At 38.2% G+C, this 27,160-nt stretch overlaps 1 protein-coding gene across 1 annotated transcript in view; it reads left to right on the top strand.

The window, feature by feature from the left end:
• XRCC4 (X-ray repair cross complementing 4) overlaps positions 1-27,160 on the top strand; it is a 436,070-nt gene that overhangs the window by 214,731 nt on the left and 194,179 nt on the right. The window contains exons 4-6 of the mRNA XM_019516927.1: positions 10,267-10,433; positions 19,578-19,730; positions 20,494-20,591. Of these exons, the coding sequence (XP_019372472.1) occupies positions 10,267-10,433; positions 19,578-19,730; positions 20,494-20,591 (418 nt within the window). The remainder of the gene's footprint in view (positions 1-10,266; positions 10,434-19,577; positions 19,731-20,493; positions 20,592-27,160) is intronic.

Raw genomic sequence — 27,160 nt, 5'->3', positions numbered from 1 at the left:
CTCCATCCTCAAATTCACAGCTCCTTTAGGAGCCTCGAGGGTCAAGTGACACTACTCCAGGGCACATGATTGATACTCCTACTCTAGAACAAGGTGAGGCACAACGGTGAAAAAGTCTACGATGCTATTGTACTTACTGTATCTACTCAGTGGGCAAGTAGAGTCCTTCAGTCTTTACGGCCATTATTCCAGACACTTTTACAAGGTCTGGTCTACAGGTGAGATTGTGGGGTGTAGAATCTGCCTACATGGAGCAGCATCAGCCAACTGGTTTACAAGAGATTCCTAGAGCAACACTGTGTAATATTAATTTTTAAAAGCTGTTAAATGCTCACAGAAAGGTAGGCTTTACTGTGGTAAGCTATGAATATACAAGGAACTTTCTAAAGTGCAAGCAGGCTCAGTTTTAGAAATATCATCATTTCTATCATAAGACCATATCATTAGTACAGTCAAGCTTCTGCAAAAAATGTGCGCCAAATCTTGATCAGTGGGAAGAGCCTCTTTGTTCCAAAAACAAAACAAAACGAAACAAAAAAAAAACAATATCATGCTTCTCTACCAATATATTGTTTCTCTACCAAAAATATTGCTTCCAAAAAGGGAACTAAAAGAAGTTCTGTATTGTATCTCAAAAATCTGGTTTTAGTCTTGGCAAGCATCATTTTTATGCTGGCAGATATAAACAGCTGTTTTTTGGTGACTGTAGGCACGTCATATTTTTTTCTAGCTTTATAAAGCTTGCCAGTACACAAGCAATTTTTTCTTTCATACATTGTCATCACTATATTGTGCAATAGTCCAGTACACTGGTTCTTTTCCCCACCCAGAGATGTCATGGTTTCTGTTGACTGATTTCCCTGGAGATAGTGATGGCACAGCTTTAAAAAATCAAGACCACTCACTGATTGACTTAGCAAATAAAATGGCATAATGCTTTCCAGACTCAAATTTGTAACAATACTTTCTTTGTATAAGGAGCTAAGTGTCAGCATCATTCAATTCTAGGTCATGTTCTTTAACCAAACAGATGCAGTTTTACTAACATTTTCTGCTTCTAAATGTTAAATCTCTTTGCATCTTTGTTATAAAAATATTGATTAAACTCATTTTTTCCATATTTGGGCAGAGACTCTCTTTATATTTGCATCATACAATGCAGAGCATATTACTGGAATTTAACAAATAATAATAATTATTCTATTGTACGCTTATTGTCTTTGCTATCAAGTGTCTGCTGTATAGCCAGCTTAATCTATTCTGAGGGGGTGCTTGCCAGAGTGGTCTGTGGGAGTGTACTACTGTACTATCCCATTGGTGTACTCTGTCCTGGAATAATAAGATTTTCTTCTTCTAAGGGTTCCAGATTTTCTTCTTCTAAGAGTTCCATTTCCTATAGGCTATAAGTCGATAAAATGATTTAAAAAAAACTTTTTTGCTGCAAATCATTTTAATGCTTTCTATATTCCTGAACTGTGAACAATCTGATCAGTTTACAAAGGTATAATTTAGAAAATCTGAAAAAGCCGCTTATGTTGTATAGCTGTGTTTTTTACAATTATTAATCAATATTGGCTTTCCATCAAGGCTTTCAAAATCTGGCTGTGATTGTGCCTATAGAAATAGAACATATATCATAGCATATAATGTGAATGGAAGAATATTTCAGTCTCTGATGGACAGAATTGGAGAAATATTTTTAAAGCAAAAGCAAGTCTACTTTTTTTACTGTGTTGCCTAAGTTTCTATCTCTCATACCAACCACTTTTTCTCTCATCCTTCCCATCCTTATCAGGTGTTTAGATCAAAATAAATTCTTGGGCCAAAATGAACTCTTTGGTTAGCAGGACTGTTGTAGGGGATGGGAAAGAGGTCTGAAACTGATGCAAAGTTCTTCATCCTCTAAGGCTGTTTATTTTATTAATTTCTAAAAACAAATGTCCTTGACCAAAAGCTCATATATATGGAGGAACTCTGCTCTACTACAACTCCACATTCTGTCTCATATATATTTTTCTGGGACAGTAGAAGTCAGATGATTTATAATTATTTAGTACTTTCATAGCACTTTATCTGTTCAAAGCACTATACACGTGGATGTCAATCCTCATTATGCACATGTGAGTTAAGAGGGAAGACAAATAGTATTGCCCTCATTTCATAGATTGAAGCACAGATGCAGACAGAACAAGTGAGTTTCCTAACAATAATTTGAGTGTAAATTATGATGGGTAGCTCTTAGTTTTATTAAAATGGAATGCTACAAATCCTCCAGTCCTTTTGATTCAGAAATTTTAAGTTCGTAGATATTTTTGGAATGGCTCAAAAATTATTTTATCCAAACAAGTAGTTCAATTTGAATAGCTATTAAATCTTAAAAGGGAACTCCTCTTCATTCAATTATGTTGTTGTACTGTTTGCCAGTGTAATATGATCATCCCAAACTCATGCATCATTTTTATCTCACTTGCATATAGGGTTTTTTTGTTTGATTTTTGCGAGCGTGTGTATGCTTGCATGCATGTGTGTGCTTGTGTGCATGTGTGCATGTATACATACATATGCAGTGTTGTTTGTAAAATGTCATTTGGAGTTGTAATTTCTAGCTTGTTGTCTCCTGTGATAAGATTTAGCTCTTCTCATTGGTTTCAGTCAGTTCAGAATCATAATTGTTAGCACCCATCTAATGTAAAAGAAGAAAATTGTTCCAAGGGTCAGTACTGTTCACAAAAATGATATGCTTTATTTTTCAGACATTTCAGTGGTGAGCCCACAATATATTTTACTTAGCTAAAAGGCACATGATACCTGCTAATTAAACATAGCACACAGTCAAATAAAATTCCAGTCAGTTGAGCCCCAACACAATCCATTGCTGTGGGAGGGGCAGCAATGCAGCGGGAGGGGCGGTAGACACCCCGGACGGGGTGGGAGAAGTGGCGGCCCAGCCTGCTCTATTAACCGGCATATTTTGTTATCCGGCATCCCCCCATTCCCGGGTGATGCCGAATAACAGAGCTTTTACTGTAGTTGACTCCACACAAGCAGAGCACTTGCAAAAAGTCAGTTGCAGAAGAAGGGCTTCATTTAATGAATGCAGTAGTTTTCTACCTTTCTACAATCAAGGCACTCCTTGGAAAATGCCACTGTTTAGTTTTCACTTGCTTTTTGACTATGGAAAAATAATAAAGCAATCCTTCTGTTGAAAAGAACTCGAAATCCAGAATAGGTCATAATGTTTTCAACTATGGATTCCTATTTGAAATCTCTGGGTGTATCTTTTGAATTGTGTAGGTGTTTGGACATCTGACTACTAAGATTGCACAACGCCCTTGAGAGGACCTCATGGCATCCCAGGCAATCACTGAGTTCAGAGGTGTAGTGTGGAAAAAATGTATTTGGGGCAGCCATATCTCACCCCCGCCCCCAAAATCGTTTCTCCAACCTTGTGACTCGCATGTGCAGGAACAGCAGAAAGCAGAGCCAAGTAGCCTCATGGAGAGCAAGGCACTTGGGGAATCATAGTTTTCTAGAGTGGCAGTGGAGTTTGCTGCTGCTTGAGGGAGGAAAATTTCACTCCACTTTTTGCAGCTGAAGCCCATATCCATAAGGCAGAAAAAATGATGGTTTTGCTGGCAATTCTCTGCCTAGCAGAAATGATCTCCACTGTCACTCTATAAAACTTTGATTCCCAGAATTCCTTGCACTCCATTACACACATTGTCTGTAGTGCTCCCTTCTTAGGCTCCTGGAGGCAGCCAGCAGGCCGGATAGGATCGACTAGCATCTCCCCACCCGGTGGCCCTCAACAACTCACCACAACTTAAGCGGCCCTGCATCCCAGATAAATGTGCACCCCTGTTTTATGGATACAAAAAGACACAGCATAACTGGAGCAGAGAAGAATAAAATGGCAAGGTCATGGAGAGTACACAGATGCTCATCTCTGTGCTCTTTGATGCTGTCCTGTGTGGTGGTGCTCTGAATACCAGTGTGGAGAAAAGTGTTGAATGGGACATTGGCAAAAGGATCTGTTGGGCTTTATCACTCCTCAGCAGGAGGAAATGCAGGAGCCATGCTTGCTGTGATACTGTAAGTTTACTAAAGATCATGGATCTTCCCTTAGATCCTCACTAATATTTTGCTGGGGAAAAGGACATTTATTTAACATTTACTTGGGGAGGACAGCATCTGTGTCTAAGAAGAAAAGAATTAAGTAAGGATATCCACAAGTTCAACTCAGAAGTAACAACAAGGAAATGAGTGAGATAAATTAAACCCTTTTTCCCAGATATGAGAAATGGCAGGATAAATAAGTTGGGTTTAAGGTAATTCTGTTTAATAGAGAACAGTTCAGAGTGTGTAACTGTATCTTGACATTATTTAAATGACTGGAATGTTCATATTGATTAATGCAATCTTCTTATGAGAAAAAGAAACAAAAGGGGGTGAATCCTTCTGTGAAAACTATTTACAAAATCAGCCAGATGTAGTATGAAATTAGCAGGCAGCAACAGGAAAATACTATGGGTCAAGTTTTAAGAATTTAAAAAACATACAAGTCAGAAGCCATACTCTACAGCTGCTGCAGACCACCATGATTGGAGCAAACAAAAGTTCCTGAACTAAGCAGCAAACATCTTTGTCACATGGTATTGGGCTCCTGAGAACTCCTAATTCCCTAAATTGATTTGGGGTAAAAAACACTGTTAAAAAGAATAGTTAAGCAGATGCTTGAGTGATGTGGTAAGAATCATGGCTAAAAGTAAAAATACAGCTAAATGTTTCAGTGTGTCCTTCTTACTAATAGAATCTTATAGGTTTTACCATAATAATTTAGCACCTGTTTCCATAAGCAAATTACTAGAATTCTTCATCAAGAACAGTAATCTAATACTCCTATGCATTTACCTGTTGTTAACATTAATGAGTGTTTGTCACTATGGCATTTAAGTTCTGACCAAAGATTAAAAAATCAGCATGTCAGGTTCTCTCCTGGTTTAGCCTCAATGTTTTCACTGTTCTTATGCCAGAAGGAGGTCCAGTAAGAGCTGCTTGTCTCACTGTTCAAGTAGTAGGTCAAGTAAGAGGCAGTGCATGTCTGTTTATTCATGTTAATCATGCTGTTACTTGTAAACATGTCAGGTCAATCATGATGTTACTTGTAAATATCCCATTAAACTTTATTTTGCTCTGATTTATCGTACATTGTGATCTGGAGATGACAGTAGTGGGTTTTCCTTTGGCTCTCCTTTGTAAAGGTTTTTCTTCTCCTTGTCTTGTGCCTGCCATTGAGAAGATTCTGCCTGTTGTTTCCTTAAAAATATGTCCAGGTTCTGGTCAGTGCAGTGCACTGCTGTTTGGTGGTAGAAGACAAATATTTTTTTAGATAATTTGGGCCTACCCATTGGTTGCTTTGTAACTCAATTATTGGCTTCATTGAATTGAATCATGGAGTTGTCAGGAGCTAGTTTAAGTTGGGGAGCAACAATTTATAAAATTATGTAGTTCCTTCTTCCTTGTATAGAATCTGGTTGGGTCTAGACATCTAGCTGAAGCTATCTGTTCATCTACAAGAGATACTTTCCAACAGTGGAAATGTTTTATGCTAACAAAGTATCTCTGAGCCCCCATCGTAGCCTGCCATCAGAGGTGGTTCAAGCACCTACTTTGAATGCCTTCAAGAAACAAATTGATGTTTATCTTGCTGGGATCCTATGACCCCAGCTGACTTCCTGCCCCTGGGGCAGGGGGCTGGAATCGATGATCTTCCGAGGTTCTTTCCAGCCCTAATGTCTATGAAATCTATGAAATTTCTTCAAAGTTTGTAGGAGAAGTCACAGCACAATTAGGGAATCAGGATTTTTCAATGTTTGTACAGTTCTGTGAAATTCCATTCAAAATCATATTTCATCTTCTTTCACTGATGTATATCATTGCCTCAAATGAAATAAATTTATTCCTTTGATCTTCAGTAATTTAGAAGGGCAGACAAGGTTCTTTTGGTGAATCTAATACCTTTTATTAGACCAACTTAAATAGTTGGAAAAAAATTTTCTTAGCAATCTTACAGGATTCTTAGCAAGCTTACGGGAAAAAAAATGTTTCCAACTATTTAAGTTGATTTAATAAAAGATATCAGATTCACTCAAAGAACCTTGTCTGCCTATGTCTTTAGACCAACATGGCTACAACCTACTCCCCAATAATTTAGAAAGAATTTACTAAAGAAATAATTTGCTTAAATTATATATATAAATAATCTAGATAATTTGAAAGGGCATGGGCTACAAATAGTCAATGGCTATTTGTAGTAAAACTTCATTTACCAATAAAGCAAGTGACATTTCAAATTTTGTTAGGAAATGTGTAAGAAAAAATGCCTTTTTCACTCTAGGATTTTGTTCCTGTTTTTACTAATGAAAGGTATTAGTCTGAAGGAGTAGTGCTGAGTGTAATTTCTGGAGAAGCTGAGACAGTAGTTTCCTGGTTAGTTCTAATTCTGTCTGCATGTTCCTTAAAGTAAAATAACAATGACAACCAAATAGAGATAGAGGGGAAGCAGAAGGAATGATTCACCAGTACAAGCAATTCATTGTCTTGAGGGAATGAAGAGTTTAATGCATCAATGTGGAATTTGTTTTTACTTAACATTTTTGTGAATGATTTAAAGGAGGAAGCAGTATATTAATTACTTTTGCAGGTGATATAGCAAGAGAGAATTGCAACAGTTGGAAGGATAGCAAGAAAATACAGATTGATCTAGAGAGAATTCAGTAACGTAGGAATTAACCAAATGAGATCCAGCCTGAAAAAATGAAAATTTAATACACGTGAGGGGGAAAATGATCTATACTGCAAATACATTAGATGCAGAATTAGATAAATACAGTGGTTAAGTTGAGCTTTCAGCCTCATGTTAGTCATGAAATTTAGGACACGATTTATAAGAATACCTTACCTAACCCTATACTTTTTAGAGTTCTGCACTTCAATCACATATGTGGATCTTCTCAGGAGTTTCTTAGACTTTGGACTATAATTAACTCCAGTGAGATTAATCACTCCTTTTATTTTTTTACAGATATGCTTGTACGTATATTTTCAAATATTCCCTAGCCTATTGATCAATATTTTTGCACATTATAACTTGTCTTTTATTTGTAGATTTTTTAAAACATGAATCTTGGGGGGTGGGGAAATGTCATCTGCATTTTTAGCTGCTTAGTTTTCCAACTTGGGATTCAATGAGACTGAGGTCCTATTTATGTTAGAGTAAAATTGACTTGAGGTAATATTCTATCTACACTGTTTCATGAATAGTCAGCATTTTGCCTCAAATATTTTCACTGGAAATGGGGGATTAACATTCTATCTAATTTAGCAGTTTTATCATTCCTTATGGATTACTTATCAGTCTCTCAACACTAGACATGTTGTAAGAGATAAATCCAACTAGTTGTAAGTTACTTAGATAACAGTTACTATTGTTAGTGCTAACATTTTCAGTGTACATTAAATTGACAGTACCATGGCTCATTGAACCAAATACCTTCATAGTCTGGAAACACAATAAAAACTCTCCTTCTCCTTACTTGGTAAAGGAGTCTATATGAACACAGTTTACTTGCCTCAGTCTAAGCCTGTGATTGATAACTAGGGTGCTGCAGCACCCTTGGGTGCCTTGAGATCCTAACACAAAGTTAGCTCTGCTAGGCATGCAAATATGATTCACAATATATGTATATCAGAGATTTCAGATAGGAATCCATAGTGTTAAAAACAGTCTGATGTGCTGTGGTCTTTCTGAGTTCTTTGTATCAGAATTGTTCTATTACCTTTCTATAGTCTAAAAACAAGTGAAAACTGAGAGCTGGCATTTCCCAAGGGGTACCTTGAGCCTAAAAAGGTTGAGAACCGCTGGTCTAAGCAAAGACATATATACTCTCATGGCATTTTTATTTTCATAGGCCATGTCTGCTCTGAAAAAACCTGTAATTTTTTTTTCACTAATAGCAGTAATAGAAGCTGAAGTGTGAGTAGCTTCAGTCATCATACCATATAATCCTGTTACGTCTATTTTAAATAAAATGCAATACTCACTGCTTTTACCATGAATGCCATTTATTAAAAGTGTGCATCTAAATATTGTCTTTTACTGCACTGGTATATAAAAGGACATAGGACACAGAGAAGTAATTCCATTTCCCACAGTCTTATTTGATGAATAAAAGGGGATCTTCCACAGCAGGGGTTGGTAACAATTTTGGGCAGAGTGCCAGAAACATCCATAACTTCAGCTTGTAAGTGTTGGCATGCCAGAGGCAGACAGTGGGGGATCCACGAGAGGACCCGATCCTTGTTGTGGCAGTGCGGTCCTAGCCCCTTCCCCAATGTGCACATGCCGAGCAAAATGCCTGTGTGTACCATGCTCTGGCATGCTTGCTGCGGGGTTCCCTCCCCCTGTTCTATGGCACTGAAGAAAAATATTCTTAAGGAGATTTCCAGCTAAAGCTCTAGCTGATGCAGTATCTCCGAAGAAATGTAGAACACAGTCAGGAAATGTCTAGAACCCTATGATAGTTGGATGGCACATTAATAGTATGTTGTTCCTGCATTGTTCTCAACAATGTGAACCCCACTAGCTCTTCATTTGCTTTGGGAAATCCTTCATGACTGACAGGTAGAAACTATGGATTTTGTCTTTTCAGCTGTACCTCACCATACCAGTAAGGGTGGAATTATAAAATCTTTGAAAACATGAGTAAAGATATACATTAATAAAATCATACCATAATTGATATCTTGACACCTTATTAAATACATTGTTTCTATGTAGGTAGATCTACAAAATTCACTTTTTATGGAAGTATATTACAGTTCACTTTAAATTTGTTTAAATTTGTAATCAGAATTCCTTACACAACATAGACCATAAGAGGTACACTGGGAGAATGAGTTTCATGCTCTTTGTTGTGAATAAATATTTGTATTTATTTTACCTGAATTCATTATATTCCAAGTAATTTACAAGTCAGGTTTTTTTAGATTTAGTTGCTCTTCTTTCTCTAAGTTAAGGCAGTAAGAAGATTGCATTTTCATTTATCCTTACTACTGTATTTTTACATACTATGGTTACTAATTGAAGTATAGCATGAATTCTTTATCCATTAGGTTGGTGATGGCTTGCAAGTGATGAAAAACAGTTTCCTTTACACATGTCCACCTTTGTTAAGGCTGTCAGGCAAGTGTGATATCCAGGGCCTATGGTGTCACTTTGTGGGAACTGATAATGTAATCTAGCTTCTAAAAATAAATTAAATGCATCTTGTCATCTGTTCCATATAACTGTAAACAGTAGAACATAAAGAAAAACAGTCTAACATGAAGTATATATCTAATCTAGAAAAGTTTGCTGTTCAGTGTTAGACTAAACCTTCACTTTTGGTACATGTTCTAGAATTGGTTGGAATTCTCTTAATGTTAATGATGTCTCTATCTGTTGTAGCATCTTCAACAGCAGAGAACCCCACTACTGCCTATAGACCCTATCCTGTACCTCTGCTTATATGAGGAATCCCACTGAAATAATTGGGATGACTTGCATTATTAAAGGTTTGCTGGCTTGAGCCATTGGAGGGAAAACTTATGGGAAAGGCTTCTTTTGAGGATCTGTGAAACACCATAGACATCTATGGTACTACATTAACGTTGAAGGATTATATTATGAACATTTATATTGTTTATTTGACTTAGTAGTTTTATGTTGTATGGCTGATCTGATTGCTCAGAGTAAGTGACAAATTCCACTCTGGTTATTTTATCAGGCAATGTAAACAGGAACAATTCAATAAAATACCTTTCTGTTCTCTTTTCTTCTAGGCCTGCATTGCAACACTTTGCTTGACATGTTTTGTTATGTGTACATGCTGTTAACCTTTTATTCCTTACAGGAACAGATTATTAACATAGTGTACTATATCTTTCTTCTTTCATACTGATGGAAGCTAATGTCATTGTATAAATACTGTAATAATAGACCCCTTATACATACATGAGATTGAATAAAAACAGAAAATATTCATACACAGTTGATGCTTTTCTGCACGTGCTCTTTTGGCTATGTTGTAACTTTTAATAAAACCTTTCAAAGATTTACTTGTTCACTGTTTATGCTTATTAAGAGTACATCTGGGTTTTATTGAATCTGGGTTTTTTGACCTTTCTAGTTCTACCAAAGTAACTCAGTTTTTCCTTTTGTCCTAGTTTAGACTTGGATCACTGAAGCTACAGAAAGTCTCAGCTCCAGCTGAAGTCATTCAAGAGCTGATTAGCTATTGCCTAGATTGCATAGCAAGACTTCATGCCAAAAATGAGCACCTGCAAAAAGAAAACGAAAGGCTTCGAAGTGACTGGAATGACGTACAAGGACGGTAAGTTCAAAAATGTGTTAATAGGATATCCTTGTAGTGTGTTTTGATGCAGTCTACCTATACAACAAAACATTCCTGCTAATACAGTTTATTGTGGTAGACACTACTGGGGATTTGCACAAAGTGTAATATGTATATTTCTTTTTATTTTAATGTTGATAAGTATTTTGTAGCAGCTGCTTCCCTTCTTCAAAAGGGAACTTAAGATGGTGCCATAAAAAAAATCTAGCTTTACATAGGCAAAAAAATATTCCATTGAAATAACTGGTCTTTACCTCTCTTCTGAAAAAAGCTTTGTGCATTTTTTTCTGAGGAAGTCCTTTTTGTGTCTTTTACTTTGTGTAAATTGGTAAAAGTGAAGGTTAAGTATCTTGTCAAAAAGTCAAAGGTTGCAGCAGTCTCATGGGGAAAATTAAGTCAAATATACAATAAAAATTGCACAAATCATATTTGTAATGTTTTATTTCTCAGTAAATGCTATTTGAAATATATGAAGCCAAGTTTATCTGTAACTGTGTAAGAAACTAGCTCGGTGGTGAGCTAACAAAATATAGAATCTTCTGATTTAAAATAAGAAAAGAAAACAAATGACATGGTTTGTCCTTAAATTTATTAGAAGCATTTCTCTAACAGTTAAACAATGTTACAAAGTATAATGTATTATAGTTTGTGTGCAGGACTACATTCAGTCTTATATTAAGATGTAGTGTTGTACCTAGTAATAGGTAATTCCAAAGGAAGAAACTTCACAGCTTTTTGACAGCCTGATCCTTTGAAGTAATGTATTTAAGCATTTTGAGGTCTCTAGGTATACCTTATGGTATAGATCCTCTGCCTAGCACTGCCTTTGACAGTTGAGATGCCACGGTCTCACTGCCAAGGCCCTAGCATTTGTTTTTTAAGTTGTGGCAGATGTTCAGTTAAAGGTATGATGGGATCTGATCCACAATTGTGGGACTGGAGATCAGATCCCAATTGTGCTTTCTTACTGGTGCAGGTACTGATCATGATCTCGGGCTCACCTTACATTGGTAAGTAGGAAGCTGAGTGTCTGGTGCACCTGGCTTTGAGTCCCAGCCTGGGAGAACATCAGAGTCAAGGTTTCTGATGTGCCTTTATGGCTGGGAGCCCCAATCACCTGATTGGCCTGGCCACATGTTCATTTTAAGGTGCTACTAGAACCAGCCACAAAGATGTTACACATACTTTATGTAATAACTTTTTGGCTTATTCCCTGTTTTATTGAATGATTAATCGTATGAAACAGTGACCCGGTTACTACTTAAGATGTGGTTAATCATGTCTTAAGTATATCATCTGCCAGGGGTCTTAAAGTCCCCAGAAGCTTAAAATAATCTTTCTCAAAGTTCCAGTGGATAGTCAGGCTTAAAATTTCAGAGGCACATAATAGTTCAAACATATAACAGATGCTTGTAAAAGTTCTAAAACTAATTACTCCTTTCTTCATAGATTGTGAGAAATTTTTAAAATACTTCTATGAATTTTCCTGACACCATTTCCTCAGCATTCTTGGTTTTTTATTTTTGTGGATTTTGGTCAGTATCTTCTAAGGAGGCCAGGTTTCTTCCTATGTCCTTGCCTTCCTGCACATTTTTTCTCCTGAGGAACATGGACTTTCTCTAATCTCTTCCCCATCTCTCTAATATGTCCAAGGAAAAGACTCTCTCTTCTATAGTTATCAGTCGTTTTTGTCAGGTAACTAGTTCTCCCCAGAGATGGTCATCTGTTGCTCAGTTACTACCTCCTGAATTTCCACTGAAAAAATAGTTGTCCAAGGGTGCACTATTTGAACAGAGTGAACTTCTTGCTGTTCTTGTGCCAGAGGTAAGAATTTTTTCTGCTAACATGCTTCAGATTTTAGCAGAATGGGAAAAGACAAAGACAGTAGAGAAGTTTGAAGCTCCCTACATTCAAAATGGGCTTTGAAGACAGATTGCTCAAATTGTCAGAATTTTAACTATTTTACATTCTTAGTCATAACTACATGCATTACAACACGTTGATGAATACATGTGAGGTGCTGATTGGCCTTGATTCAGTTAACTCACTTTTTCTCACTATCCTGTAATTGCAGGATTGGGCTCTACAGCCATTTTACCGCTTTGCAGATGGTGTAAAAAAGGCACCTTTGTTAGACTTCTTGTGTTAAAATCTATGGATTATTGCTGAGTACACTGAAATAAATTGAAAAATTCTAGCATATGTTATTTAAAACTATAGCACTAGATTTAAAAAAACAAAAAACCCCACCCCAATCACTTGGTGGTAAAGCTCAAACAGAGAGAGATTAGAGAAACTGTTGCCATTTAATTAGGAGCTGAAGAAAACTGGGTGGTTAACACCCAGTTACTTTTAGCTAGATAATAAAATTAGAACTTAATTATCATTTGGCTATGTTATGCCAAACAGTTTAGTTTACTTGTTTTTACTGCACATAAAAATAGTCATAAAGAGTTTTAGAACACCCTTTCTTTGGGTGTGCATACACACAAAGAACAGATTAATTAAAATATAAAAAATAAATTATAATATTTTTATTCATATAAATAATTCCTAAATCCAGAAAATAAAAGGTAAATTTTGATTGGAATGTGGTTTGTTTTATAGTGATTACTAAAATTAATATGGATGGACTGTAGTTAAGATTGCTGTCAATTTATATTGTAGTCAAGTATAGTAACAGAAAAATTGAACCATAAATTGCCTATAAAAATGCAGGTTGGGCGTTTGGCACTTGAAAAAAAATTATTTGAAAATGACTTCTTAACATTAGCTCATCAACATTCTGCACCACTACCACAGAAGAAGAAAAAAAAGGGAATAGGGTGCAATTTTAAGAAGGAGGTGAAGTAAACATAAGAAACATTGTGATATTAGTATGTGGCAGGCGTAAAAGTCAACATTATCCATTATCTGCCTGGCCTTGGGTGCAAAAATATATGTATAACTGCAGCTGGTTCTTCAGCTCATATTATTTCTGCATGTCATTCTTTCTTAAGAAATGGACAGTTACATCAGTTACCTTTTGTTATCTACCAGTGGCAATTCTGATTAACATTAGCTGCTTTCAGTAGGATGTGATAGTTTCCTGATTGATCTGATCTCAATTACATGTGACATTAAAAGCTTCATACCTCTATTACCAAAAATAGCTGAGATAAGACTGACAACACTATCTGTGCCCATTTGATTTACTCACTTTTGATTTTTTTTTTTTTATTACATTTGAGAGTTGTGTTTTGAGATTCATCTGCCCAGCCATATACAAAAGCTATTAAATTTCACTGAGACAAATCACATGCAAAGCACAAGCATGTGGCAAATTGCAATGAAAGGTTGTGTTAGTAGAAGATAGCATGCTGGAATGAAATCTTAGCCAAATTTTCTTAGTGCTCATGTAATACAGGTAATGAATGCTATAATGAATTAAAAATAAAAGTATCTTTGTTGATCCCATACAAATTCATAGCCAGAAAACCCCACTCCTGCCACATGATGTATACATGGCACACCTCTCTATCCAAGCAGAAAATCACAGCTACTTTCCAAGGTGCATTTTGATTAAAGTGTTGTGCAGCAATCTTAAAGGAAAACTGTAACTTGCAAACACTACTCTAATAATCTTTTATCTTTTAAGAATTTTTAATTTAGTATTGTATTAAATAAACAACCCTATGCTGGATTCAGCCCATAGACCAACCCCACTTGTGGGGTCCATCCCACAAACCAGCCCTGCACCACTCAGGCTAGTGGGGCTAGGAGGTTGAGCACCACTATCTGTACCAATCTATGACCTTTAATTTCACTCTTCATATTTCTTAAAGGGTGACAAAAGTGACTGTCCATTTCCTGCATTTCATAAAAAGTTCATACAAAATTAACCTATGCCATAATACTAATTCACTTAACCCACAATATTTTTCTGTGTCCCAGCTCCAGCAAACTCTGCCATCCCATGTATCAGTGCCGCAGTGCTGAAAAATGGCAGCGGGGGTGCTTTAACTAAAACTTGTTCGGCGAGCTTTAGTTAAAGCATCCCCGCCACCATTTTTCAGTACAGGAACTCTGATACATTTGGCGCTCTGGGTGGTTTAATTACAGCAGCTTTTGGAGCTGCTCTAGTTAAAGCACTTCCGCACTCCCTCCCCCACAACCTTCTGGAGCATTTGTATAAATGCTCCTCAAGCAGATCATTCAGCATGCCCCACAGGTTACAGACTGGACCTCACTCCTGCAATGCCTCCATCTCTCATACATGGTACTTCATGGCCATGTAGTATCCAAATAATTTTGGTGAGATTCTAGACAGGTACATGTATCTGCACATATACATGGATGAATTTGGGGCTTTAGGTTCTCTCTCACCGAAGGGGAAATTGATTTCCAGACTCAAGGCTCATTCATTGAAATTGCTTTGCATGCAGTTCCTTTTTTGGTTATATCAACAACAGCTAGCTAGTAGTGGAAACACCTCAGGTGATCTCAGGGACTGCAAGTTGCTGTTTCTTAGGGTTGTTTTGATTTTTGACCTTTAGTTAGCCATTATTGACGCATTTTGAGGTTTTTCCCTCTGCATTTCATACACACTAAATCAACATTATTTCCCCCCCCAATATGAGGGGATTTTAGGGGTAAATAGACATAAGGTTCCTGTTGAAGTAAGTGAAATTAAATTAACCATTTATAGAAAGAAGTTCTCTTAGTATTTGTTTTAAGACTGCTGTGCTTTTAAGTTACACCTCTCTTTATTCAGGGATAGATTTAGACAATTATTCCATGCTGCCATGCCCCCTCTAGCTATGAATTGGATGCAGATGTCCATGCCACAGCTGGTGGTTGTTCTGTTGTACTTAGGCATTTTTATCTTTTCTTTTCCTCACAAAATGGTTAACGTTTCCATTTCTAAATGGACGTTCTCCTGGTAGTTGATTAGTACATATGATCTTTCATTTAAGAATTTTTTAACTGATCTATATGGTAATGATGTTTGGCCATTTGCATTTAAATTAGATGAATTATTTATCAACTCTTAAACATATCCCTAAGCATATCACAGTAGACTTGTTAATACTTTATAAGATTCTTTTCTATTGAGTTTTTATTTCATTTCACGCATATTACATATACAAATGAAATAATATTTACACGTGTTCAAAATATAGTAGTGTTGCTATTTTCATTTTAAGTTATAACTTAAATTATTGTGCTCTTAAATTTAATATATTTCTGAAAAATGACATGCCTCCTTGAGTAACTGTATCACCATTTAGGCAGTAGTGGATTGCAGAATATTTTATAAAAGTTTGTGGTATTATACTGTTTGCCCTACTAATATAATTGGCATGCCTATGTTTTGAAATATGCTGTGAGCAGCAGGCTCATTATTAAAATGTGCATTTGCTGCTTTGAATATTTCTGTACTACACAACAAAAGGAAAAACCATGTAAAATATGCTTATGTTGAATGTCAAGAACCAAAAAGTAAGAAAATGCAAGAATTAATCATCTTTAATTGAGCCTCCATGAGCATCCATTACAGTGCAGTCTTTAACTTAAAGATCCAAATTTTCCACAAGACTCTTGCCTAATTCAGCACACAAAATGTTGTTTTATTGTTCTTATTACCATACTTACTCGAATCTAACGTGACCCTGAATTTAAGATGACCTCTCTAATAATTAGGTTAAATACATGTAAAATTTATAAATTAGTTATAATTTTCCATGTACAGAATCTAACTATTGGGAGGGTTATCTTAAATTTATCCCCCTGCACTGCTGCAGGGGGGCCGGTGGTATGGGGAGGTCAGTTAGCTTGACCCATGCTTGTCCTTGCTCCCCTGCCAGCTTCCCCCTGACAGGCTTGAACCCCCCTCCCTGTCTACCTCTGCTTCCCCTCCTGCCCTTCCCTCTCCCCTCTAGCCTCTGCTTTCCCTCTCCACTCCAGCCTCTACTTCCTTTCCCCCCACCAGCCTCAGCTTTCCCTTCCCTTATCCTTGCTCCATACTGATAGGCTCTGTTCCTGTTCTAGCCTGGGACACTGAGCTAGTGTCCCTGGCTAGAACAGTCCCAGTCCCCATAGCAACTCTGCACTGCTACTGTGGGTGTGGACTGGGGCCTGCCTGCTGATGCAGAGCAATGGTAAGAGAAGGAGAAGGACAGGCAGGAGAGCAGAGGCTGTGGGGTGAGGGGGAGATGAGGAAAAGAGGCTACAGGGGGAAGATGGTGGGGTGCAGAGTTGGCTGGGTGGGCAGCTAGCAGCTGGGGTTATGGCCCAAGCCTCAGGTAGGGGCTGGAACCTGAGTCACAGCAGCTACCTGCCCCCTCACCACCCTCATACTCACTTCTAAGATGAGGGTTTTTATCTAGGTCTCTTGTTCAATGGGGGGGACGACAACAGGACCTCATGTTAGAATTGAATAAATTGAGTATTATGTAATCGAGTATCATGTAGTCTTTTTATTTATTTTTGCCGTGCTATACATCTGTTGTTGATTTAAGCTCAATTAATCAGTTCCTGAAAACATATTTTTGCATATATATATTGGGTAGGTCATATACAACTTCAGAATAACCCATTTCAAAGTTCTCACTCATAAAATTCTTACTATTTCCTAGAGGTGCACCAATACATCAGTTGCCTATTGGATCAGCACTGATAAATAGGGAAATGACATTATTGGCTATCAGATTTTTTTTGGCCATTGTAACCTATAGTGTTTACCCATAATTATGCCTTCTGGCCAGGGCCCTAGAAACCTGAGTTTCCTTTCTCCTGTGGGCCTGGGGCCCCTGAATGCCTGGGTTCCCTCGGGAAATGGCTAGTTTCCCTTTGTAGGTGGGCAGCAATCTAGCCTGCAATGGGTCCTGCTTGGGGCTGCCGGGAGCAAGACACAGGGGGTGCTGTGTCCATAGACATGAACAGGGGGTGCTGCAATGAGTCCTGCTTGGGGCTGCTGATAGCAAGACACAGGGGGCTGCACGCATGCACATGTCCAGGGATACAGCCAAGCAGTGTGGAAAAGAGCTCCTTGCAGGTTAGTCTGTGGAGTGGAAAGGGCATGGGGCTGGGGCTGGGGCTGGAAGCATTGCCCAGCCAGGATGGTGCATGGGGCCCAGTGCTGGGGCAGAGAGTGGGATGGAGCCACGGGCAGCTTGTCCATGGGTCACAGAGAGGGTGCTCCCTGAAACTGCATGCACCCCCCAGGGGGAGGTTTGTGGGGACATGTGCCCCACCCAGATTTGTGTGTGGGGTGAATGTAAGCTGCTCATTGTGGGCTTGGGGCTCTCTGCTCTGCTACCTTTCCCTCGGGAGCTCTGCACTGGCCACGTGCCCCCAGCCTGCCTGGCAGCAGTGGGAGTGGTGAGTTATGCGGGCTGGACAGGGGAAGCACAGCTGGTGTGGTGTTCCCAGGGTAAAGGCAGCAGTGCTGAGAGTCTCACACCCTTCTGCCCTTGCCCTGCTCGGCCCTGCTTTTCTTAAAAGCGTTCCTGTGCTTAAAAATGGTGGTGGCAGTGCTTCAACTAAAGTTCATCTGATGAGCTTTAGTTCAAGCGCCCCGCCGCCATTTTTAAGCACCGGAACACTCATACATGAGACACAGGAGGCTGCTCGAGCAAACCAAAAAAAAAAGTTTATGTCAGTACTTTAAAATCCCTTGCATTTAAAGTAAATCAGTTATTGGATCAGCGTCGGCCAATATGGTTGGTTAACATTTGGCTGTTGGTATTGGCCAAGAAAGTCTTTATCAGTGTACCTCTACTACTTACATATGTACAATTAGTTCCTCCTATGAAAAGTAGTTTGTATTTAATACATAAAAATCATCCTCGCATCCAAAGAAGATGTAACATCTTAAAATCTTAGCTTTACAGTTCAGATTCTACAACACAGGATGTGTTAGCAGTGTAATTGTTTGAGTGCTAGAGAGAGATTAAAATTGAAATGAATCCTGTTTAGTGTTTTTGTTGAGATTGCCAGGAAGCATCTTCAGTATCCTGCTGGCTCATAAGAATAGAGTTTGCAGGAGGAATCAAGGGACAGTGAATGGGCAAGTGTCCACATAGTCTGTGCACCTGCTTCTGAAATCCTAACAAACTAAGGGTCTTGAGAATGGTGTGCACTGCCCGGATCATCAGATGGAATTTTAACGTTGAAGCCAATTTTGGAGAGGTCTATATTTTTTTTTTTATTCTGAGAGAAAGAGTATTAAAAGTACAAAAGTGAACAGTGTCAAATTTAGGCCTATCAAGCCTTAGCCTTTCTCTGTATGGCCCCTAGTGGATGCCAAAGCAATGGTCCAGTGGGGATCGGAAGAATTTTATGCATGTCTGACATGGTAGGAAGTGCAGTGTTTGGGATGGGGCATAAAATTCCTTCAATCCCCATTGAACCACTATGGAGATCCCTCCAGCCCTGTTCTGCAGATTGCTAAACTGGTAGAAGACTTAGCTGATTGCCCAGGACAACACCAGGTCTGGTTTGAGACCTGAGGCTGTCCCATAGCTGGGGCCAACAATCAGCTGAGATCCATAGTCTTGGGGTCCACTGGTGCTACTCGTTCAATTTATGGTGCTGTTTAAGTCAGAAAGATGTTCCACAGTTTTTTGTGGAATATTTTTGTGGTTGATTTGCAACTTAATGGTGCTGTAAATTGACTGCACATGTAGCAGTGTTACTGTTTATGGTGTGATTTACACCTAAATCACACCATAACTATAATATGTGCCAGAGGTCTGTATGTAATCTCTTATGTATGTTACTAAAGTATATGTACTGTATTGAATTCACTGTTAAAATTAAAGTAACGCTGTTGATATCTAGCATGTGTAGTGTATATATAAAGAATATTTGTAAGAAAGAGGAATTAGGAAGAGATTTTTTGTGGGAAGAAGATTCCATAAATGTCAATTAGTAGCATTTTTGCACATTCTGCTAAAGTTGCTTTTTCTGACATGTTTGGATATAATATAATAGACCATGGGAACCATTAGTATGGTCATGTGTGACAACTTCTGTGTTAGGAGTCTTGGCCTCCCTACATTACATATTCCTACAAATATACAGGATTTTAAACGAAAATGGTAAAATGCAAAGAGAATAACAATTGTTGTTACATTTTAGACTTGAAATATGTGTGGAAGCTAAAGAAGAATTAGAGACAGATCTTTATCAACGGTTTGTCCTGGTGCTCAATGAAAAGAAAGCAAAGATAAAAAACTTACAAAAGTTGTTAAAAGAAGCTAAGGAACCTACAGAGGATAAAACACATGGAAGGTATTCATAAATTTGCTGAGTTATACAGTGTAACACCTGACATGTAAATAGATTTTAATTTGATTTCAATTGTACAGCAAACTATTCTATGTAATAATAATAAATTATCTTTATATAGTTGCTTTAATTCTAAGGTGTTTTACATGTTTTATAATTTAAGTAGTAACTAAACTTGTGATTTTGGAATATGTCAAGGCAGAAAGCCAAGAAGATTCAATTAAGCTTCCAGTGATATGTGAGATGACTGACATATTACACATGCCAGCATATTGTTATGGGCTTTATTGTTCAATGCTGACTGAAGAAGAAGAGCATGAACTACTGAATAAACCAATCATTAGCTGTGTTTTCACTGACTGCTTCCTATCCAAGTACTAACCAGTACTAAACTTGCTATTTGTGGTGCAGCTTAAAGTGGTATGGCTTTGATGAAAGATGTTTTTTTAAAGTTGAATTTTAAGTTAGTTCTGGTAGAAAATGAATAATGGTCTATGTTGTCAGAGGTAGAAGTCATCTCTGTTCTGTTTCCCCAGAAAACACCTTTCTTCTAAAACGCATAGAGCCATTATTGAATAACTAATTTTGTGATCATTCAAAATATCCACTTTGTTCCAAATTCTTCTTTATATATTAATATTTTGCTTATAAGCTGTTCAGCATAGGGATTCTGTAGTGGTATTAGTCTATGAAATACTGTAGAAATAATAGTCAATAAAATACAAACATAAGAAATGGAAAAATCATCTTTCTTTTGTATGAATAGCACTTCTGTTGAAACTGCTGCTGAAAGAGAAGATGATTATGAGGGCAGCACTGATGAGGAAAGTGAGCCTTTAACACAGCCTGCTTCAGTAGCATTAGGTAAGACAAAATATATTGTCTTTGTGGACTTATCACAAGTAGGCTAATTGCTTTTTATCAGTGGTTTTCAGCCTGTGGTCTGCAGACCCCTGGGGTCCACAGAATATGTCTAAGTGGTCCTTGAAAGATGACTATGATCAATCAAAGGTACATGAATACCTATACTTACAATTCAAAGGGGTCCACACCTCCAGTTGAAAGTTTCAATGGGGTCTGCAAATGAAAAAAGGTTGAAAACCACTGCTTCATATGAGTAAGCCGTAATGAAGACAAAATACTATCTGCAGGTTTTCATTGTGACAAGCCAGCCTGCAAGCATAAAAAGATCTCTGTTGAAGTTGAGTAAATTGCAGACATTTCCAGTTTTTAATGAAGGAGTTGTCATTGTTTATTAAACAACAAATTTCATACTTTTCATAACTAACAGCATGTGGAACTTTTTATAGATTATTTACTAAGTTCAATTTCATTTTAAATTACAGGCATTATTATATACACATGGGCTGCTGGCAGACATGAAAAAAAACCCCGCACTTTACTGGAAGAAGCAGCACCTTAGTTTGACCCAGCTCTACAACATCTGTATAGATTGGATACTTCAGTGGGGCTTTTTTGACACTTGTATCTAATAGCTGATTGAATCAGCTATTAGATACAAGTGCCAAAAAAACTCCACTGAAATGCCAGATCTATAAAGATGTCGGGCAAGCCAGGTCCAAATAATGTGATGCCTCTTCTGGGCATGCATGGGGCTTGGAGCAAAGGCAAGCAGAGTTTACAGTAAAGTGCCTGTTTTGGGGGGTTTCTAATGTTTTTAAGCAGCCATGACGACTGCTAAAATGTGATTGCTGGCAGTTCAGATATGTTAAAAAAAGGAAGGGGTATTATAAAGGGTGGTTGATAGTTATAAAACTATATAAACGGGGTTGTATACTAGTTTTGCGTTGTACAAATGGAAGATAAATATTTTTGTAATAGTTTATTCACATTGTTGATATGCTGTTGGCCTCATGTCAGTGAGCTGTTTTATCTAATTGGGTCAAAACTGGAGAAATATGAAATCAATGCTATACAGAAATTGTCTGTTTTATAGTACAAAGCTTTGCATAATACAAAATCACAGAATTCTGTGCCAGACACAATGTTTTCAGTTTTTTTAAAGGGCCACTTTCAAGGCTGACTTGCATTGAGAGCAGGGTTGCCAACCCAAGGCAGGTTTTTTTTACTAACAATCTTCAAACTTTTAACTGCCAAACTCATTCACTGACGCACGTTTTTGCTGACATACGTTTACATAACATAAATGTAAATATGTAAGGCTCTGAACAAGGGCGGAGTTCAAATTTAGGGGTTTAAGACTAGCCATAGTAAAAATGTGTGGCCATCAGTAAAACATTTGCAGATTATCATTGGAAACAAAGACTTAGGTTGGCAACCCTGCTTGACTACAGCAATAGTTTATACCCTGCTGCCTGCACTGCAGGGATCCCCTACTCACCCACCCACACCGTGGTGCTCCTGACTGAACACCATACCGTGCTTCCCCCATCCACCCGCCCCTCAGACTTACCCCTGCCAGGCCCATTTCCCTGTTCCAAAGTAGAACCCCTCCAAAAAGGACTATTGCTGCCAGTGAGGCAAGTAATATCACAAGCAGTCAGGATGCAGCTGCCCTGGGGTGGTGGGGAGCTGTGGAGACTCTTGTGAGCCACAAAGCTCTGAGAAGGTACCAGGTAGCGCTGCTCTTCTTTGTCTATCCATCAGCACTGCCTCCAGCTTCTTTCTGATGTGACACTTCAATCAACCTCCAGTTGCTTAGGTTTTTTTACAGATGGCTCCGTTTCTTTGTGGATTTTTGACAGGTGTTGTTAGCCTTGTTTTTATGGTCTGTTGTACATTTATGGATTGTTGGCACCCTGATTGAGAGATGCTGAGTACTTAAGGATTTCTCCTTCAGGATTGTTGGATTTGTAGGTTTTCCCTTGCTGTTGCTATTTATCTCTACTGTAGGAAAAACTAACCAATGAAACAAAGCCATAAATAACTGACTGACTGCACATGTTCATGGCCTCTAATGAAAGTTGAAGCTGTTCTGCACTGTGACATGATTGGTTATCACATCTATAGAACTTATGCACAAGTTTATTAAAGACCTATCATTATACACAACTTACAGTTTTCTGATTTAGGCTATGGACAGGCATTCAGTTCCAATTCTGAGAATTTCAGGGAAATTCTTACCCCTGAGAAAGTAGGTTGGGTTGGGGCTGTGCAGGCATTCCAGCCTTCTGGCTGGAGAGCTATGCAGACTCCTCAAAGCCAAGCTCTCAAGAAGCAGCCCTCTTGTGTCCTGCTAGAGGCCCCAACTCCTAGAGGTGCCTGATGATTGACAGCCTGCCCTCTCCATTGCTTGGGAAGGATGCAGGATGTCAGTGAGAAGCTAGCAGGTGCTGAAAAGCAGCAGTTGCAAAGGAAAAGCTCCCTGCCCTGCAGGAGTTTGAGAGATGAGGAGAACTTGACCCCCACCATCCCTGGGCATTACTAATACCCATTAAACAGTCCAGGGGAGTCCTGGGATTGTTAAAGGGCCATCAGGAATAACCCCTGCTGGGGCAGCATGGGAAGTCTCTTGGGCTGCTCAAGCAGTGTGTGAGCTGTGATACCCTTTAATCAGTACCAGGGTGCAGTGTAAAGCTGCAGGATCCTTAGGGCCAGTCCTGCTTTTCCCTGCCTTTGAAGAGTACCACAACCAGACTAGGGGTGGGTGACCTGGGCTCCAGTTTTGAGGAGGGCACAAGAATGTTGGTCACCACTTCTTCCAGCTCAGTTCCTGTCATCATCTGTGCCCAAGAGACAAAAATTGCTTTTTACACTTCTACATAATATGTCTCTTAAAATAGTCAAATGTGAAGGCAGACATTTAGGAACAAAGAATATAGGCCTGGGTTACAGGACAGGGGATCGTATCATGTGAAGTAGTGATTCTGAAAAGGATTTTTGGGGGGTCATGGTGGATAATCAGTTAAGCATGAGCTGCCCATACAAATCTATGGCCAAAATCTTTGAATACATAACAAGGCAAAAACGAGTAGAAGTTGAGAGGTGGTATTACCTCTATTTGGCACTGAATCCAATTTTACTGCCATCATTCACGGAGGATGTTGAGAAATTGGAGAGAGCTCTGAGAAGAGTCACAAGAATGACTAAAGTATTGGAAATCACCCTTTTTAGTAAGAGAGAAGTTCAGTTTGCTCAGTTAACAAACAAAAGTGTGATACAATCATAATATATAAGTAGCTATAGCAGGCAAAGAAATGTGATAATACAGGGTTCTTCAGTAGAGAGTGGAGCAAGATGCAGCAACTGGAAATGGAGAGTAGACAAATTAATGCTAGAAAAAGGTGCTAATTTTTAATAATGAGGGATTAATAGCTTGACTGGGTGACCATAAGGAATAATTTAGCAATGGTTTGTTGGATTCTCCCTCTCTTTAAAAAAAAAGGTGCAATACTTTTCTAAAGGACATTGATCAGGCAAGAATTAATTCAAGGAAATCTGATTTGTATTTGCAAAAGGTCAGACTAGAGAATTACAATGGTCCCATGTGGCTTTATAAATCCATAATAAAAGATAAATCTAAAAAAAACCAACCCAAACCTTTTGTATCTTTCTTTTTTTCCCCTATTATTTCATACATTCTTAATCAAATTATTGGATACATTTCCAAGCTCGGCACAGTATCAGCAGGCAGAGATCTATTTAGTTTCCTATACAGTTTTGCTAGAGTCTCTCATTACTTCTTGATTACAATGTCTAATATGTGGCTCAAAGCCAGAATCGACAGGAGCATGCAGAGGTTTTCTCTCAAATCTGTATACCATTTAATAGTGGTATAAAAAAACCCCAGGTAAACCTGAACTAGTAGACAAGGCAAGGAACAAAACTTATGATCTATCTGAGAAGAGACAAAGCCCTAGAAGCTGTAGAAGCTGAGGAGGAGCAGTCCTGCACTGTCCAGCCATAAGAGCATGGTGCAGGGATCACAGCAGGAGCAGTGAGGATTTTGAGTCTCTGGGGTAGGTAAGGGGCTCTTAGGACAGGCTGCTCCAGTTCAGTTTCTAGGACCAGAAAGTCCAGAGTTGCTCCTATGATAGCCTGGCACACAGTTTCTACACCTGGGTGGGGCAGGGCTTCTCTAGCTCGGCTCTTATGGTGGAAGTGGGGAGGAGCTTATAGGGTTGCTTCAGATGTGATAAAGCTGTGCTGGCTCCTGTTGCTATTAGGGCCCTGCCAGACATTCAAGTTAAAGCTGGGTAGAAACCAGCTATAGTTTTGTTACATATTTTGAAGCACAACTTTGTAGCTGTAATATATGTAACATGTAGCATGGGCCTTAGTGTTAGAAAGAATTGCACAGGTACTTCTCTGAGGTTGATGCTTCATTAAATAGAAGGGAGATGTTCACACTCTTGTTAATGCCCCTGTATTGGGGGTGGGGATGAGATGACAGTGCATCAATATGCAGCGTAAAGGATCTCTCCTTTGCTAGAATGACTAAATATTTTTAGTTTAGATTATGAACTCCTCAGTTACATTACGGAACCCCATTGAAATCAGCAGAAATGATAGGATTTGCTTTAGAGGACAGGTTTGGAAGGGGTTCTAATAAACTTTCATACCCCAAATAAAAAACAGTGAACACCTTGTTTTCCACCCTCTCACACAGGTTCCTATCTTGGGGATTGCATATTGTGCCTTCAGGAGACTATGGCCCTTTACATTTAATTAGTTCTCTTGTGAAATCCAAAACATCAGTGGCTTGACGCTGCTACTGCTTAATAAGCTTTGATCACAGTTATTAAAAAATGCCTCTTATAACAGCACCCAACTGTGCTGTTGCTTTTAAAGTTCAGTCTGTCAGGCCTTCTTTTTTTAAGCCTGTTTTAAGGAGTTTTAGAACTGGCCATTTTAATTCTCTTCAGGCTGAAATAATCTTTTGCCAAGATATAATTGGAATTGGTTCATCCCTTTTTTAAATTAAACAAATCACATTTTTTTATTTTATGGCTATAGATGCATTTTTCTCAAGCTCTAGTGAAAATCCACTTTCTTCTGTAATCTGACATTTTATTGGCACTATGGATTTGCATTTGCAAAACGTGTTCCCATCTATATAATACCAGGTATGTGATTCAAAACACTACTCTCCCAGACTTAAAGTGTTTCTTTCACAATCCTGTTGTTCCAAATGTTGCAGTATGAAAGGGATTAACATAAAGCAGGACTTTCATTTTCATTAACATTTGAAAATGACCTACCCTCCCTACACCTGTCTCTGTCAATACAGGTAGTTTTCTTATATCTATGCTAACATTTTGGTGTAACTGAAAGGAGCTATTATAGTCTTTTGAATTAAAAAATAGAACCTTGATCATTTATGCTGATGATTGAAAAGACCATTGTGAGTCTGAGTTTTGTGATCAATTGAACAAGCAAAATACTTAATCACTGCACTGTAGTTTAGTTGTAACTATATTAGTTCATACCATAGTAGTAAACGTTCTATAGCATGCTTTGTAAATTTTAATGTTATAGTGATGACATAGAATATCACTACTGCTCTGTGTTGTTAAATTTAATGTGGGTAGACGATAATGATTTGTGTGCAAATTATGAGGTTAACAATGAATGCACTAATGGCTCAAATGTGTACTCCTTGAATATTTATATTAAAACTGTCAAAGGCCACAAAATCATAGGATTATAAAGTCCAGTCCTGATGCTCTTACATTCATACATTTTAAAATAATTTTTAAAAACTATTTTTAAAATAAATGACCCTCAAGGACCATATACTCCAAATCTTTGCGCAATGTCTCTGTTCCTAAAATGCCCCAGGCAGATGCCTATCCAGGCTCTTCTTGAAAACTTCCAATAAAGTAGATTCTACAAGTTCCCTAGGCCATTTGTTCCATTGTCCTACTCCTATTACTGTTAGGAAGTTTTTCCTGCCAGTTAATATAAATCTATTTTACTGCCATTTAAATCCATTACCTCTTATCCTGATTTTTATGGCATTGGAAAACATTTTCCCCGTATCTTCATGGCAGCCTTTCAAATATTTGAACACTGCGACAATGTTCCCACCTTAATCTCCTTTTTCTCCAGAATAAACATACTGACTTCCTTTAGTCTTTCCTAATAAGGTTTGCATTCCAGGTCTTTACTGTGTTTGTTACTTTTCCGTGGGCCTTCAACAACATTAGTGCATCATTCTTAAAATGTAGTCTCTGAAACTGGACACAGTACTCCAGCTGCAAGGCCAAATCAGTGTCACATAGAGTGGTACTATCCCCTCACATGTCAAAGGAACTTGGCCAACATGATCAAACTACAGTCCTGTGGGAGGAGGGAAGTGCTTCAAGAGACAAAAAAGTAATACACCCATAAGGACAAAGGGGTCACAAAAGCTAATCCAGATAACAGGATATGAATCTGTAGTCCCTGCTGAGACCATATTTAACAGAGTCCAGTCTGTGAATGATTTTTTGTTCTGCAATTTCCAGTTC

Source organism: Gavialis gangeticus, unplaced genomic scaffold, assembly GCF_001723915.1.
Source record: "Gavialis gangeticus isolate Ggan-Ray unplaced genomic scaffold, GavGan_comp1, whole genome shotgun sequence".
Classification (NCBI taxonomy): domain Eukaryota; kingdom Metazoa; phylum Chordata; order Crocodylia; family Gavialidae; genus Gavialis; species Gavialis gangeticus.
This window is presented reverse-complemented; position numbering and strand designations above follow the sequence as displayed.